This window comes from Pelophylax lessonae (genome assembly GCF_965119305.1).
Source record: "Pelophylax lessonae genome assembly, chromosome: 1".
In the NCBI taxonomy this organism is placed as follows: domain Eukaryota; kingdom Metazoa; phylum Chordata; class Amphibia; order Anura; family Ranidae; genus Pelophylax; species Pelophylax lessonae.
The window spans coordinates 162,446,615-162,461,996 of NC_138768.1; the positions used below are offsets into that span (position 1 = coordinate 162,446,615).

A 15,382-nucleotide genomic window follows, 5' to 3' on the forward strand; every position below is an offset into this window, starting at 1 on the left:
AATGGCTCCCCCGGTGGGTCTGTGAAATTTACCCCATGCACGTGTTCTCAAATGACAAATTTGTAAGTCTACAATCTATCTGAACACAACAAGAAATGTTTTTATGTTTGTGTAATTGTTTTATGGTTTTAATATATATTTTTTCATATTTACCAGAAACAAAGACTGATCTACAGCCTGGCCTTGATAAAGCTAAGGTCTGCGAAACGCGTCGACCCATTGGTTGTATCAACTTTCTGTCACTGGAACGGGGTCACCTCATGGTAAACAAGTGGGGGATATAGGATCATCCCTGTCTCCCCACCAGGAGCAAGTGTCCTTTGTTCCAGTTCTTTTTCACTTGTCCTGTCACTGGTTTTATATTCTGTATATTGTGATGTTCTTGTCATATGTTCATTGTGGAAATAATTTTCTATATGTCCATATATGTGTTTTGTCCTTTTTTTAAAAATAAGTATTGAATAATAAAATTTACACATATTTTTTTACTATTTGGTCTCTTGGACGTGCCAGTAAAGTCCGCCTTACGAAAGGCAGAGCTAGGGTTCTGATAATTTTTTGCATACAATTAACTGGATGTGGCATTTTATAGAGAACTACTTTATATCTAACAAAATAAATGAACACTTTTAATCACATGTTCCATCATCCACTGTTACTTCCTGTGGTGTTGTGCTGCTGAGAGGAGAATAGACTCAGTGGCTGTTTGTCACTTTTTTCTCACTTTTACTTCCTCCTTTGAACTTATTTAATGCAAAGAGTGTGGATATCTGTTAAAGCTTAACTCAAACCCAAATATTTTAATTTTTGATAAAGTGGATAAGGTTAAGAATCTGTCAGGTTTGTTTGCTGTCTGGGTCTTCTTTGGTGAGATTTCTCCTCACTTTCTATCCCAGTGACCACAGCAGGAAAAAAAATACATACATACATACCTGGAAAAAAGAGTCTTCGTAGCTGTTTTGTTATAGGGACATAAATGAAGTGCTACTAAACCCACAAACAGAAAAATCAGTCTGTAAAGCATGCTTGTTATACTCACTGTTGAACCTAAGGGGTTATCCTCTGCATTGTATAAAAAGGCTGTTTGATCCCATCTTCTCTGATCCTCCCCTCTTTTTACTGTCTCCAATCCATCTGCTGATAGAACAGAGCCTTGAGGGAATTCTGCTCATGCTCAGTCTGGTGTGCATTGTTAGAGAGTGGGTTTTTTTTTTTGGGAGGGTGCATGTGATCAGCATCAGCACTGTCCAGACAGAAGGTCGGGGGTTAGGCAGCCTCATAGGACAGTCAGAGGAGAATGATAACTCCTCCTACAAACTTTAACCAGCGCTCAGCCAGACACTGATAACAGTCACAAAACTGCTATATACTGCTGGTGAGAAAAGGTATTTAGAAGTATATATTTACTAAAATAATTGCATTTCCATGTTCTGTGTACTGTGGGAGACCAGATATAGTAAATGCAGGCTCCTGGGTTTAGTAACATTTTAAGGGGAAATCTCCATCTCCTATGAGCTCAGGCTGTGTGATAAATTGAGCCCAGAGGGCATGTCAGTGACAGCCTGGGTTCGGTGGTAGTTGTTGGATGTCACTGGTTGTTAAGCCCAGAGTTGGGTGGCATCTGGTGGCAGAAGAGAAAGAGAAGAGCAACAATCAAGCATGGAGAAGGTAAGCATTGCACCAGGTTCGGGACAAGGAGTGGGCAGAAGGGAGGCTGCCCTGGGCGCAGCGTATATTTTAGGGATGGGGCCCCGCAAATTCCTTCTACTATAAGGCTGACTGTAGTAGTGACAGTGGCATCCCTACTTCTGTCAGACCACCACTGGAGGAGGAGTGAAGGAGTGGAGGAGAGAGCCTGGAAAAGGTGCAGGCTTTGCTCTCTCTCTCCCCTCCTCCTCGATAATCTTGTCTCGGCGCTGCATTTCACTACCGTTTGTTTAGGAGGTCCTAAATAAGGGATATAAATAAAATACAAATCTAAAGATGGGCTCTAACATATATCAAAATGTGCGTAGCACCCTCCTAGGTAGGTGCTAGGCAAAGCGTATATATGACCCTGTTCTGCTTATCAGAAGGGTCTGATCTGTTAGTTAGCCTGTCCCGAGGGACCTTGTTGGACAGAAGAGGAATTCTAACCAATAGCACACCAGGGTTTATGACTGTCCTAGTGGGTGGGCATTGTGGCAATGCATCCTGGGATTGGGAATAAATCAGGAGGGGGCATTGGACAGGGTGTCTTTGCGTGGGAAGCCAGGACCCAGGCTTTCTCTCCTCCTGTTGCTGAGGAAGGTGGTCCAGGCAGTCGGCCTAGGGACCAGGGGTTGAGCTGTGTTGCAGAAGGATCCAGTGTGCTGACCAAGTGGAGCTGCTGGGCAGAATACTTCTGGCAAAACAGTATCGTGAGTACTCAAGCATCTGCCCAGGGGTCTGCCTAAGAGAGAGGGGACCACTCCAGAGGGGTCAAGGGGATCCAGAAGTCAGCTAACCGAGAGTGTCACAGTAAAGGGGGTGCCAAGTTGTTAAACCCTGAAGATTAGAGGGTAAAAGGGGGCGCCAGGAAGGGCCCTGAAGTTGCTCAGCAGTGCAGTTTACTATAAAGGACGGTTACCTCAGGAAAGGAGTGCCTTAGGAAGCTAAAAGGACTCTTTCACAGTCAAAGGAAAAATAAAGTAAGCGGCCTAGCCGTGACTAGCTCAAACAGCATTACCCAGTATCAGTCAGCGTTGACCGGCGTCATTCAGAATTTTCTATAGCGTCTCAGCATATTGTGCATAGTTCAGTTTATTTGGAGTATCCCACTCATCCCTTCTCCTATTCAAGTTCCTAATAAAATATAAAAACCAAAGAAACTGGACTGGTCCTTGTCTGAGGTAAAAACACTTGGAAACATGTCAGAATGGTCTACTGTTGCTAATGGTAACTCAGGGGAACCCACACACAGCAGCTCCCATGGAAGTAGTGCTACATGTGTAATATATAAAGACTTTTATGAACAGTACATTTAGTATATACAGTCATGCAGACCATTGCACAACAAATTGGTTGAATAGGAAATTGTACATATCACTAGGTGTTTGGAGTAGGGGGTCTCCAAACTTTTCAGTACAAGGTGCCACACTGTATATTTTGCAAATATTCACAGGCTGAAAAAAACATTTTTTTTTTAAATGAATGAATAAATATGTAATCGGGATGATATGATTCAGAATATAAGAAAAATGTGACAACACAAGAGGAAAATTTTGTGCACAATAAGTAGGGCACTTCGGAATATAACAAAAGAAAATGATTAGGATTTGTGAAAAGACAATAGGTACTCACAGAGATGATACCGGAAGCAGGGCTCAACTTAGCATGTTTATAAATGTTGGGGGTGAGCGCTGCACAGCACTTTGTCTCTGGTCTATTCATTGTGAAACATCGGCCTTGTTATAATTTCTTTATGCATTTGCGAAAATTACATTACTTTAGTGCTCCCATTGCTGACACTGTACTGTATTTCCATCATCGCATGAATGTAGCTAATGCCTAGGCTAGTGTCAATTGTTCCATGTATTGTCATCCTATGATTATCTTACTGAAAGGAAGTGAGCATAAAAACGTCCACAAAGACACAGGAATTTCCAACAAAGAAAATGAGTGGTCATTGAGCGGGAATAGAGGATGCAAGAGGCCATGTGATCAGTAAGTGGTAGTAGAGGGTACCAGAGGCCGTATGATCACTAAGCGGGAGTAGAGGGCGCCAGAGGCCGTGTGATCACTGAGCAGGAATAGGGAGGGTGCCAGAGGCCATGTGAACACTGAGTGGGAATAGAGAGGTTGCCAGAGGCCGTGTGATCACTGAGTGGGAGTAGAGGGTGCCAGAGGTAGAGTAATCACTAAGCAGGAGTAGAGGGTGCCAGAGGCCGTGTGATCACTGAGCAGGAATAGAGAGGGTGCCAGAGGCCATGTGAACACTGAGTGGGAATAGAGAGGTTGCCAGAGGCCGTGTGATCACTGAGTGGGAGTAGAGGGTGCCAGAGGCTGTGTGATCACTGAGTGAGAGTAGAGGGTACCAGAGGTAGAGTAATCACTAAGCGGGAGTAGAGGGTGCCAGAGGCCATGTGAACACTGAGTGGGAATAGAGAGGTTGCCAGAGGCCGTGTGATCACTGAGCAGGAGTAGAGGGTGCCAGAGGCTGTGTGATCACTGAGTGAGAGTAGAGGGTGCCAGAGGCTGTGTGAACACTGAGCGGGAGTAGAGGGTGCCAGAGGCTGTGTGATCACTGAGTGAGAGTAGAGGGTACCAGAGGCTGTGTGATCACTGAGTGAGAGTAGAGGGTGCCAGAGGCTGTGTGATCACTGAGCGGGAGTAGAGGGTGCCAGAGGCTGTGTGATCACTGAGTGAGAGTAGAGGGTACCAGAGGCTGTGTGATCACTGAGCGGGAGTAGAGGGTGCCAGAGGCTGTGTGATCACTGAGTGGGAGTAGAGGGTGCCAGAGGTAGAGTAATCACTAAGCAGGAGTAGAGGGTGCCAGAGGCCGTGTGATCACTGAGCAGGAATAGAGAGGGTGCCAGAGGCCATGTGAACACTGAGTGGGAATAGAGAGGTTGCCAGAGGCCGTGTGATCACTGAGTGGGAGTAGAGGGTGCCAGAGGCTGTGTGATCACTGAGTGAGAGTAGAGGGTACCAGAGGTAGAGTAATCACTAAGCGGGAGTAGAGGGTGCCAGAGGCCATGTGAACACTGAGTGGGAATAGAGAGGTTGCCAGAGGCCGTGTGATCACTGAGCAGGAGTAGAGGGTGCCAGAGGCTGTGTGATCACTGAGTGAGAGTAGAGGGTGCCAGAGGCTGTGTGAACACTGAGCGGGAGTAGAGGGTGCCAGAGGCTGTGTGATCACTGAGTGAGAGTAGAGGGTACCAGAGGCTGTGTGATCACTGAGTGAGAGTAGAGGGTGCCAGAGGCTGTGTGATCACTGAGCGGGAGTAGAGGGTGCCAGAGGCTGTGTGATCACTGAGTGAGAGTAGAGGGTGCCAGAGGCTGTGTGATCACTGAGTGAGAGTAGAGGGTACCAGAGGCTGTGTGATCACTGAGCGGGAGTAGAGGGTGCCAGAGGCTGTGTGATCACTGAGTGAGAGTAGAGGGTACCAGAGGTATAGTGATCACTAAGCGGGAGTAGAGGGTGCCAGAGGCTATGTGCTCAGTGAGCAGGAGTAGAGGACCCCAGAGACTGTGTGATCAATGAATGGAAGCACAGGGTGAGGACACCAGTGGACAGGTGAATGGAAGCTGGAGCAGACACCAAGGGCCGGGTGATCAGCGAGCAGCAGCAGGAGGAAAGGACCCTGGGGGCTGTGTGATCAGTGAGCGGAAGGAGAGGCCACCAGGGGGCAGAGTGATCAGCAAGAGGGATCAGGAGGGAGGACACCAGGGGTGGTGTGAGAAACGAGCAGAACACTGATCAATGAGCAATCAACACATGATAAGAACAGAATAAGGCTAGGAAGGAAGATTAAAAATAAACTATATAAAATATAATTTCTAACTTTTACTAGATTATCCCCATTAACTTAGTGGGTAACATGATCAACTGGAGTGGCAAAGCAACTCGGTGCTCATCCTGCGCGATGTATACTTTCCTTGAAAAACCATGTTTGGATGAATACTGCTGAGCAAAGGGTGAGCGTGTTGTTTCTCTGGAACCCAGATCCTGAATCTAAGGCAGCAACTGGAAACACTGCGAAGCAGCGTAAACCTGAAAGGGAGTTTGGACTTTACCCATCAGGGGCCAGTATTGAGGTGGGTTGAGATATGGTGTTGTAAGCACCAAAATAGGGTAGATGTGTGACAGTTAGGGTAAAAGGGAAAGCATTAGCGAGGCCAGTCCTAAGCTGACACATTCCAAAAAAAAGAATGTTGAAGATGTTGGAGATGTCAGTCAAGTAGGGGCATTGCTGGAGCAAAGTGACTCCCCTAGCTGTCGGGGGAACAACTCTTCGAGTGAGGATGGGGGCAAGGTTACAAGAAAGAATAGACAGATACTGGTGGTAGGGGACTAACTTATTAGAAGGACAGATAGGGCAATCTGTCACTAAATAATATGTTGTTTAACAGACGCTTGGGCTTGGCACATCGCAGATCGGATGGACAGCCTGTTGGGTGGGGCTGGAGAGGACATACTTTTCATGGTACACATTGATACCAATGACAAAGTTTGAGGAAAATGGAGCATTCTAAAAAATGTTTTCAGGGACTTGAGAGCTATAAAAGGAAAGGACCTCCAAGGCAATATTCTCAGAAATACTGCCTGTACCCCTCAAACCACACCAGAGAGGCAGCGGCTCAGGGACGTTAACAATCAGTTGAGGAACTGGTGCAGGAAGGAGGGTTATGGGTACATGGAGAACTGGGCTGATACTTCGGTCAGTTACCAGCTCTATAGCAGCGACAAGCACCTAAATGAGGAGGGTGCAGCTCTGTTGGGGGAGAAAATGGGCAAATAGTTAGAGTAACTTTTAAATAACTTGTCGGGGAGGGAATAAAGGAAGCCATTCTGGGCAGTGAGCAAGCGTCAGAGGGTGCTACCATGGTCAGTTTTAGTACTATAGTTAGAATGTCTAGGACCAATGTGCATAGACTGACAGTATCTTATAGAAGCCTCAGAACACACAAGGAAAAAAAAAATATTGCAACAAAATTGTAATTGTGTTGGTACAAAATGGAAAGGCATGTTCACAAAAGCTAGGATTTTGAGGAATATGACAGAACTGGAACTCCTGATACATGAGGCTGATTTAGACTATGGGAGCATCAGAAACCTGGCTGACAGCTCACATGATTGGTTTGTGACTGTCCAAGAGTACTTTTGGTATTGGAGGGACGTGGTAGGTGGAGGCTGGGGGGGGGGGGGGGGGGGGATGTGCACGTACGTCAAGAGAGATTTAAAAGTGAATATGAGGGATGACATTACTAGGGGGCAAGGGAGGAGGTGGAATCCTTGTGGCTGGAGTTTCTATGGGAAAAAACATAGGAAATGAATAGTGGGTGTATGCTACAGGCCCCCTAACCTGGAGGATGAAGAGAAGACTGATCTCCTCTCACAGATATATAACTTATATAAGACTCTCTTACACAATGAGCACAACCTAGCTGGAAGACACATCTGTATCCTTTGTATTGAGATTGCATAATGTGCACACAATATTGCTGTTGGAAAAGCACTGCAGATGCTTTCATGCCAACGAAAATTCTTAGATAAGATTTTTGGAAGAAATTTCTTTCTAAATTCATCCCATGGATGGCCGGCCTAAGGCAAGTTCAGCGAATTACCAGCAAATTACAGCTAAATTGAATAAAATTGTTCTCAATTAACTTATATAAGACTCTCTCACACATTGAGCACAACCTAGCTGGAAGACCCATCTGTATCCTTTGTATTGGGATTGCATAATGTGCACATAATATTGCTGTTGGAAAAGCACCACAGTCCACAGATGCTTCCATGCCAATGAAAATACTTACATAGTTACATAGTTACATAGTAGGTGAGGTTGAATAAAGACAACAGTCCATCCAGTTCAACCTGTGTAGGTGTGTGTGGACGCAATCATCTCACATACCCCTGAGTGTTATGATCCTTGAGATGTACATCCAAGAGTTTTTTAAAAGTAGCCATACTCCCTGCAGTTACTACCACATGTGGTAGAGAATTCCACAATCTTGTAGCCCTTACTGTAAAAAAACCCCTGCGTAGCCTGAGGTTAAATCTCTTCTCCTCTAATCGCATTTTATGGCCATGTGTCCTCATGCATTCGTTGCGACTGAACAGTTTTATTTCTATGCTGAGATCACCGTTGAGGTACTTGTATATCGCTATCATGTCCCCTCTCAGGCGTCTCCTTTCCAGGGAGAATAAATCAAGCGCTTGTAAGCGCTCTTCATAATTAAGGTCTTCCAATCCCCTAATCAGTTTAGTTGCTCTCCTCTGGACTCTCTCCAGCTCCAACACATCCCTTCTGAGGACTGGCGATCAGAACTGGACAGAATACTCCAGATGTGGTTGGACTCAGTGCTTTAAGTGGGCCGGTATGCACTGGTACTCAGAACCGCAACTTCCAAATATGGCTCTTGAGCATACCGCCACCTCTCCATGCGCCAGTACGCTCATTTTGGACATCTGCGCCCTCAATCCCCCCCCCCCAAGAATATTTTCCACTCCAGAGCCAGACCAGTCACCACCAGTGAGTCCCCCTGCTCCGGAAGTCCCAGCCCAGGCCAGGGGGGGGGGTGCTCTTTGGGGACCCTGATGTTGGGTGGGCGGGGGGACAAAATGTATATGCTATAATAGAGTACCGGCACCTCTTTTGGGCCACTTAAAGCACTGACTCGGACCAGAGTTTTATAAAGTGGTAAGATAAGATACTTAGATAAGATTTTTGAAAGAAAATTCTTTCGAAATGTATCCCATGTATGGCCGGCCTAAGGCAAGTTCAGCGAATTACCAGCAAATTACAGTTAAATTAAATAAAATTGTTCTCAATGAATTATATAAGACTCTCTCACACATTGAGCACAACCTAGCTGGAAGACCCATCTGTATCCTTTGTATTGGGATTGCATAATGTGCACACTATATTGCTGTTGGAAAAGCACCGCAGATGCTTCCATGCCTATTTTTAGTGTACCCTGCACGTAGGATCGCATACATCGCTCACTTTAATTGTCACAGACCAGATGTATCTTTCAGTGTGGCTACAGTGAATTCATGGATAAAAAAATGTGTATGTAACCTCAGAGCATGCAGAAATGTTAACAAAAATCCTCTAAAAAAACAGCTAGCTCTTCATTTCATGTTAAAGAACGCTGGCAGAAATAAATCTAGTAGGTATACTTCAGTACAGCTGTTTGTGAGAAGACGGTACGGAAAAGCTGATGCATCAGCTCTTTGGCCAGGAAGTGGGAACTTGCAAAAACTTCGCTCTCCTAATTACAAGTATAGTGCAGCCTAAACATCCGTCAGAGCTGGGTGAAAACTTTCTGCTTATTTATTTCCAGAGACCCGGGCTCACCTTCTGCACCAATTTGCCTATGACTGGAGATGGCTATGATGGTCTTTAGATCTTCTACTCTGGTTGTCATTCTCTCTGTTCTGCCAGCAGGGCACATGAATCCGTTGCCCCCCCTCCAGAGCAATGTTAGATATAATGTGGTTATGGTGATGAGTGATTCTTTTGTAAGTATCCATTTCTGTTGATAATATATTATGTTTCTACTCGTCTTTGTTTCTTTAAAGAAGGGTAGTACTAAAATACTACTTATGTCATATGAAAGAGTTGTTTATAGACTCCATAAGAGAGGCAGGCGTGGAACTTGTCAACCATTTCTATCTGCTTATGCAATCTGCATGACATTGATTTAAAGGGGCACTAAATAATGGTTTATAAAAATATATTCAAGTGTGTATTCTGAACTCAAATGTATGCTCTGTTGCTTTTTTTTTTTTTGCTGCTTTGATCCAACTTTCTGTTTGAGGGTGGCTATGTTTGTTTTTCATGGTCCCGCTGTATATAGGAACATAGTCCCACTCTCTTGCTCACTCCCAAGATGAACCAGGGACTATGGGATTTGTACCGTGCCCAGCTCGTTCCAAACCAACGAAAGTGAGAGGAAAAAGGAGAGGTTTATAGGTCTACAGAGGCAGGTAAACACAGTAAGAAGTTGTAAAGTGAGAAGATTTTTTATCTTAATGCATTCTAATCATTAGGATCAAAAGCCTTCTGTGTGCAGCAGCCTCCCCAGCACCCCCTAATACTTACCTGAGCCCCATCTCTATCCAGCAATGTCCATAAATCCCTTTTCAGTCCGGGGACTCTCCCTCCTGATTGGCTGAGACTCAGCCGTGTCGCCATTGGCTCCGACAGCTGTCAATCAAAGTCAGTCAGCCAATCAGGAGAGAGAGAGGCCAGGGCCGAAAGTGCAGCTTCATGTCTGAATGTACACACGAAGCTGCAGCTCGGCTCGGGTGCCCCCATCGCAAACAGCTTGGCACTCAACAGGAGGGAGGGGCTAGGAGAAGCATAGAGGGACCCGAGAAGAGGAGGATCAGGGCTGCCCTGTGCAAAACCAACTGCACAGAGCAGGGAAGTATAACATTTTTGGTATTTATAAAAAAAAAATAGATTTTACAATCACTTTAACCACTTCTGGACCCGAAGATTTTCCCCCTTAATGATCAGTCCATTTTTTTGTGATTCGGCATTGCGTTACTTTAACAGACAATTGCGCAGTTGTGCAAGGCTGTACCTAAATAAAATTGATGTCTTTTTTTTTTACCACAAATAGAGCTTTCTTTTGGTGGTATTTGATCACCTCTGCGATTTTTTTTTTTTGCGCTATAAACAAAAAAAAAAAGCGAAAATTCTGAAAAAAATATATATTTTTCACTTTCAGTTATTATTTATTCTTAAAAATCTATTTTTTTCATCATTTTAGGCCAATTTGTATTCTGCTACATATTTTTGGTGAAAAAAATCCCAATAAGCGTATTTTGATTTGTTTGCGCAAAAGTTTTGTGTCTACAAACTAGGGGAAATATTTATGTCATTTTTTTTTTTTACAAGTAATGGCGGTAGTAAAGTCTAAATTAAAAAAAAAAACTTCCAACTTCCTGTTAGAGGGTGACTGTGCTTGTTCTTTGTGGTCCCACTGTATATAGGAATGTAGCTACCCTCTCTTGCTCACTCCCAAGGTCGACCAGGAACTAGGCACTATGGGATTTGTGCTGTGCATAGAGCAGTGCACATGCCCACACTAACGTGCATTACTCATTCCAAACCTTCCAAACCAATGGAAGTGAGAGGAAAAAGGAGTCTATAAGTCTACAGAGAACATTATAAGGAGGCAGGTAAACACAGTAAGAAGCAATATCATGAAAAATAGATTACAGGGCCATTAAGCAGTAGATGTTTATAGATTACTTTTGGAGAATATGGATATCATTTATAGTTGTAGTAAAGTGTCTACAAAAAAAACAAAAAAGCTTTTGCCCTGCAAGTCAGTCATAATATGCTAGTATGCATCACATACTAGCACATTATGAGAGAATTACCTTAAGGCTTGGATCACATTGCCGCAATTTATCATGCGACTTGAGAGTTCAAAGTGGTATGACAAGTCGCACCCCATTAACTGCAAAAGAGTCGTTCTAATCTGCGCAGCGACTTAGAAAAAGGTCCCTGCACTACTTTGGGGTGACTTCATTACCAATTGCATTGACTTCTGTTAATGAAGTCGCAAGCAAGCGGCAATGAAGTCGCCAGGATGTCAACTGTTGAAGCCGCGTAGATGGGAACCGGCACTCAAACTAAGCCCTCCAGCAACATGCTGTCTCAGCTGACAGGGATTCCATCTTCACCCGGTCTTCCTTCTGACTTTGGCTGTTTGAAAGGCAAGCTGTGATGCTATCAGGGGAGTCAGGGCCACAGGCATGCCATCCATTGAGAATGCAGTGCTCATGCACTGGTGACATCACCGGCTGCTACACAAGTAAATATCTCCTAAACTATGCACATTTAGGAGATATTTACAGTACCTACAGGTTAGCCTTATTAAACCAAAAGGAGTTTACTACCCCTTTAATGTCACTTTATGTTTTGCTAACTATATTGTAGTGCAAGAACCTAATTTATCAATTCATTTAACTTATATAAACCCTCACACTATAGTTGTTGGTAATGTCATATTTCCATCACTGAAGCCTTTAGGCACACAACTTTTCCTGCTAGGATCACCTGTTTTTATTTCAAAACATTTTCTTGTTTTCTTGATCCTAACCTGGCTTACAATTTTGTGGTAATGTAACTTATCATCTGTCACCTGATCTGGATATTTCCCACATCAGTCTAACTGAAGCGGGTACTAAGCTCATATGAGATGGCTATTCTTACTGGATAAAGGAAATAATGTATACAAATAACAGGGAAAAGCTGTCTTTTTCACTTTGCCACCTATAAGTGCCTGCCTACTATGTCTAATGGCAAATCTGGCCCTGGTTATTGGTGAACCTAAAAGGAAAATGTCTAATCAGATGGTATTGCTTGTGGCCAGCTTTAGGTTTCAGGATTGAGTACAGAAGGTTTAGACCAGGGGTGCTGAATCGCATGTGGCCCACGGTGCTCTCTTATGTGGCCCGAGACCTCCTGCTCTGGGATGGCGGGTCGGCAACCAGCAATACCCGCCTGGGGGACAGCAGCAGGCCACCTGCCATACCTGCCTGGGGGACATCAACAGGCAGCAAGACATACCGGCCTGGGGCACAGCAGCAGGCAGCCAGCCATACTCGCCTGGGGGACAGCAGCAGGCAGGCAGCCAGGCATACCCGCCTGGGGGACAGCAGCAGGCAGCCAGCCATACCCACCTGGGGGAAAGCAGCAGCCAGCCATACCCACCTGGGCGACAGCAGCAGCCAGCCATACCCGCCTGGGCAACAGCAGCAGGCAGTCAGCCATACCCACCTGGGGGAAAGCAGCAGCCAGCCATACCCACCTGGGCGACAGCAGCAGCCAGCCATAATCGCCTGGGCAACAGCAGCAGGCAGTCAGCCATACCCACCTGGGGGAAAGCAGCAGCCAGCCATACCCACCTGGGCGGCAGCAGCAGGCACTCAGCCATACCCACCTGGGGGAAAGCAGCAGCCAGCCATACCCACCTGGGCGACAGCAGCAGGCAGTCAGCCATAAGCGCCTGGGGGGCACCATGAGGCAGCCAGCCATATATGGAACATGTGTACTTAGTAAACAGAGCTGCAGGAGCTGGGAAACAGCTGAGTTCACAGGCTGTGGAGGTTCTATATTGTTGGCAAACAATGAAAGTAAGGATAATGCTGTCAAACTGAAGTATACCATACAGCGAATAGCAAGTTTCTTACTGTTCCAGATTTATTTCGCTCACACTAGAGCAGTGCAGCTTTTATTGCAAAGGTATTAGAGCAGCAACTGGAATTATCACACATTGCAGAGACTTGTCATCTCTCACTTGACATCTTTCAAGGGGTATTTCCCACATCAGTCCCACTGAAGCTGGAACTAAGAGGCAAGCTGAAGTTCATGTCAGTAAACAGGTTTATATAATTCATCCTGTGCATTTCTTTAACTCCGATTCCTGGGCGGTGCCAGCTACATTGTCATCCTTTGCATCTGTTGGGTGTATTTACGATTGGTTGCCTCTGTAGAACTTATATAATATATTGTGATATTTCAGGGGTCCAGATCACTAGCCAGCTGTGTCTTTTTAAAAACAAAAGTTTTATCTATCCAAAAAGGCAAACAAAACAGCATATCTTTAGCCTAAGCCCTCATTCACACTGCAGCGGCACGACTCTGTACTACTTCGGGGGCGACTTGTGAAGTCCCGTGCACCGCGACTTCGGCGCGACTTGCACGGACTTCATATAATGAATGTCTATGCAAGTCGCTCCGAGGTCGCCCCGAAGTAGTACAGGACCCTTTTTCTAAGTCGGAGCGACTTGTGTCGCTCCTATTAGAACGGGTCCTGTAGCAGTCAATGGACCGCAAGGGACCGCGACTTGTCAGGCTCGCGTTAGTGTGAATGGAGTGTAAGAGCCGGTTCACACTACCATGACCAGAAAGTCGCTCCATGAAGGAGCGACTTTTTAGCGCGACTTTAGCGCGACTTTGAAGAGACTTTGAAGAGACTTAAATGATAGGCGACTTTGTCTGTGGGGAATGCCTGGGTAATCTTTTTCTTCTTCCTGGAAGGTCTGATCACAGTCGCTTGAAAATAGATAAGGATCCGACTTAGAGGCGACCATTGAAGTCTATGTGCACAAGTCGGATACAGGTCGCCTTGAAGTAGTACAGAAACCTTTTCTGAAGTCGGAGCGACTTCAGTAGTGCATATTAAGACGGCTCTCATTCATTTACATTGAATTTGTAATGACAAGCTTGAGGTCGCACAAGTCGTGTCCCAAGTCGGAGTAATGTGAACCGGGTCTTAAACAAAGAAAACAGTCCATATACTCTGGTACAAAACAAAGCTTCAGCTTTTCGCCAGCATAAACTTGTCCCACAACAGGGTTTAAAGTCCCCACCTGCTCCAGGGGTTCAGAAAAGACCATAAAAGCCCAGCAGCATCTTAGCAGCCAATTAGCCCACATGTCTCTCACCACTATGTCCTTTTCCATAGAAAACTGTCATTGACACATGCTGGCTTCTTTCTTTTCTGCAATAATAAACTCACCTAACTCAACCCTAAGCTCTTATTCTTGCTGGAATGACAGGTTAGTGCTCTGGCGGTAGCTCCTGCAAGCCCAGAGACAATCCAACAGTTAAACAAAAGCTGGCATCTGACAGGATCTTAAAATAAACGCATGACTTTATTTATATACAAGGTAAAACATCAGGGTAGCCCACCGTATGTGTTTCAGTCTACATGGCTTTAATCATGGCTGGCTACAAAGAAACAAAATCAAGATTTTAGAAAGTGCATAATGCTGCTCTAGGGTTAATTGGGCACGTTAATCATTAAGCGAAAAAGAAGTATATGACACATATTCTGGATGCAGTGCATCTATTAATGTGTCACTTTTTTCCTGATCAAGAATCAAAGTGTTTTCTCAATACAATGATTCTAAGGGATGATTCTAACAATGTGGAAAATTGATGAAAGTATCTCATTGGAGAGCTGGTTAACCCCCTAGAGAGAATGCAGAGTTCAGCAGGGGAAGGCAGATTACCTGACAAGTTCACAACACTGGTAGTGCGGAGTTCTAGTCCTTTTGTCTGCTTATCTGCTCTGAGGATAGCATTTGCAAGGAATATTGCCTTCCACCTCTCCCCCCTCTTCTGGACCTAACCTGGAGGTAGCAGTAGTAGTAGTAATGAAGCAGGATTCCAAGGTGCTAGTAGTATCTAGCTCAGGGATCCTCAAACTACGGCCCTCCAGCTGTTGTAGAACTACACATCCCATGAGGCATTGGAAAACTCTGACATTCACAGACATGACTAGACATGATGGGAGTTGTAGTTCCTGAACAACTGGAGGGCTATAGTTTGAAGATCCCTGAAGCTGTTCATCTAACTGTTCTGAAGAGCTTAAAGAATAAGTTCACATTTTGTAACATGTAACATGTTACACCCATATTCAGGGTGTAACATGTTACAAATACCCCGGCCCCCTCCACGATCCTCCGTTTTTACAGCCACTGGCCACATCCAAGGGTGTAGGAACCCACACAAATCTGGGGGGGACAGCATTTTTACTCGCCAGGTATATGCTTTTTCAGTAAACTGCGAGAGAGAGAGTGTGTGTGTGTGCAATACAATTAATTCATCGAATTTGTTTATTATATCCCACATAACCCACATAGCATTAATAAAAATTAACC

At 45.0% G+C, this 15,382-nt stretch overlaps 1 protein-coding gene across 1 annotated transcript in view; it reads left to right on the forward strand.

Moving 5' to 3' along the window:
• Nucleotides 1-8,944: 8,944 nt before the first annotated feature.
• ARSK (arylsulfatase family member K) overlaps nt 8,945-15,382 on the forward strand; it is a 96,106-nt gene continuing 89,668 nt past the window's right edge. The window contains exon 1 of the mRNA XM_082243461.1: nt 8,945-9,211. Within this exon, the coding sequence (XP_082099587.1) occupies nt 9,077-9,211 (135 nt within the window). The 5' untranslated portion in view covers nt 8,945-9,076. The remainder of the gene's footprint in view (nt 9,212-15,382) is intronic.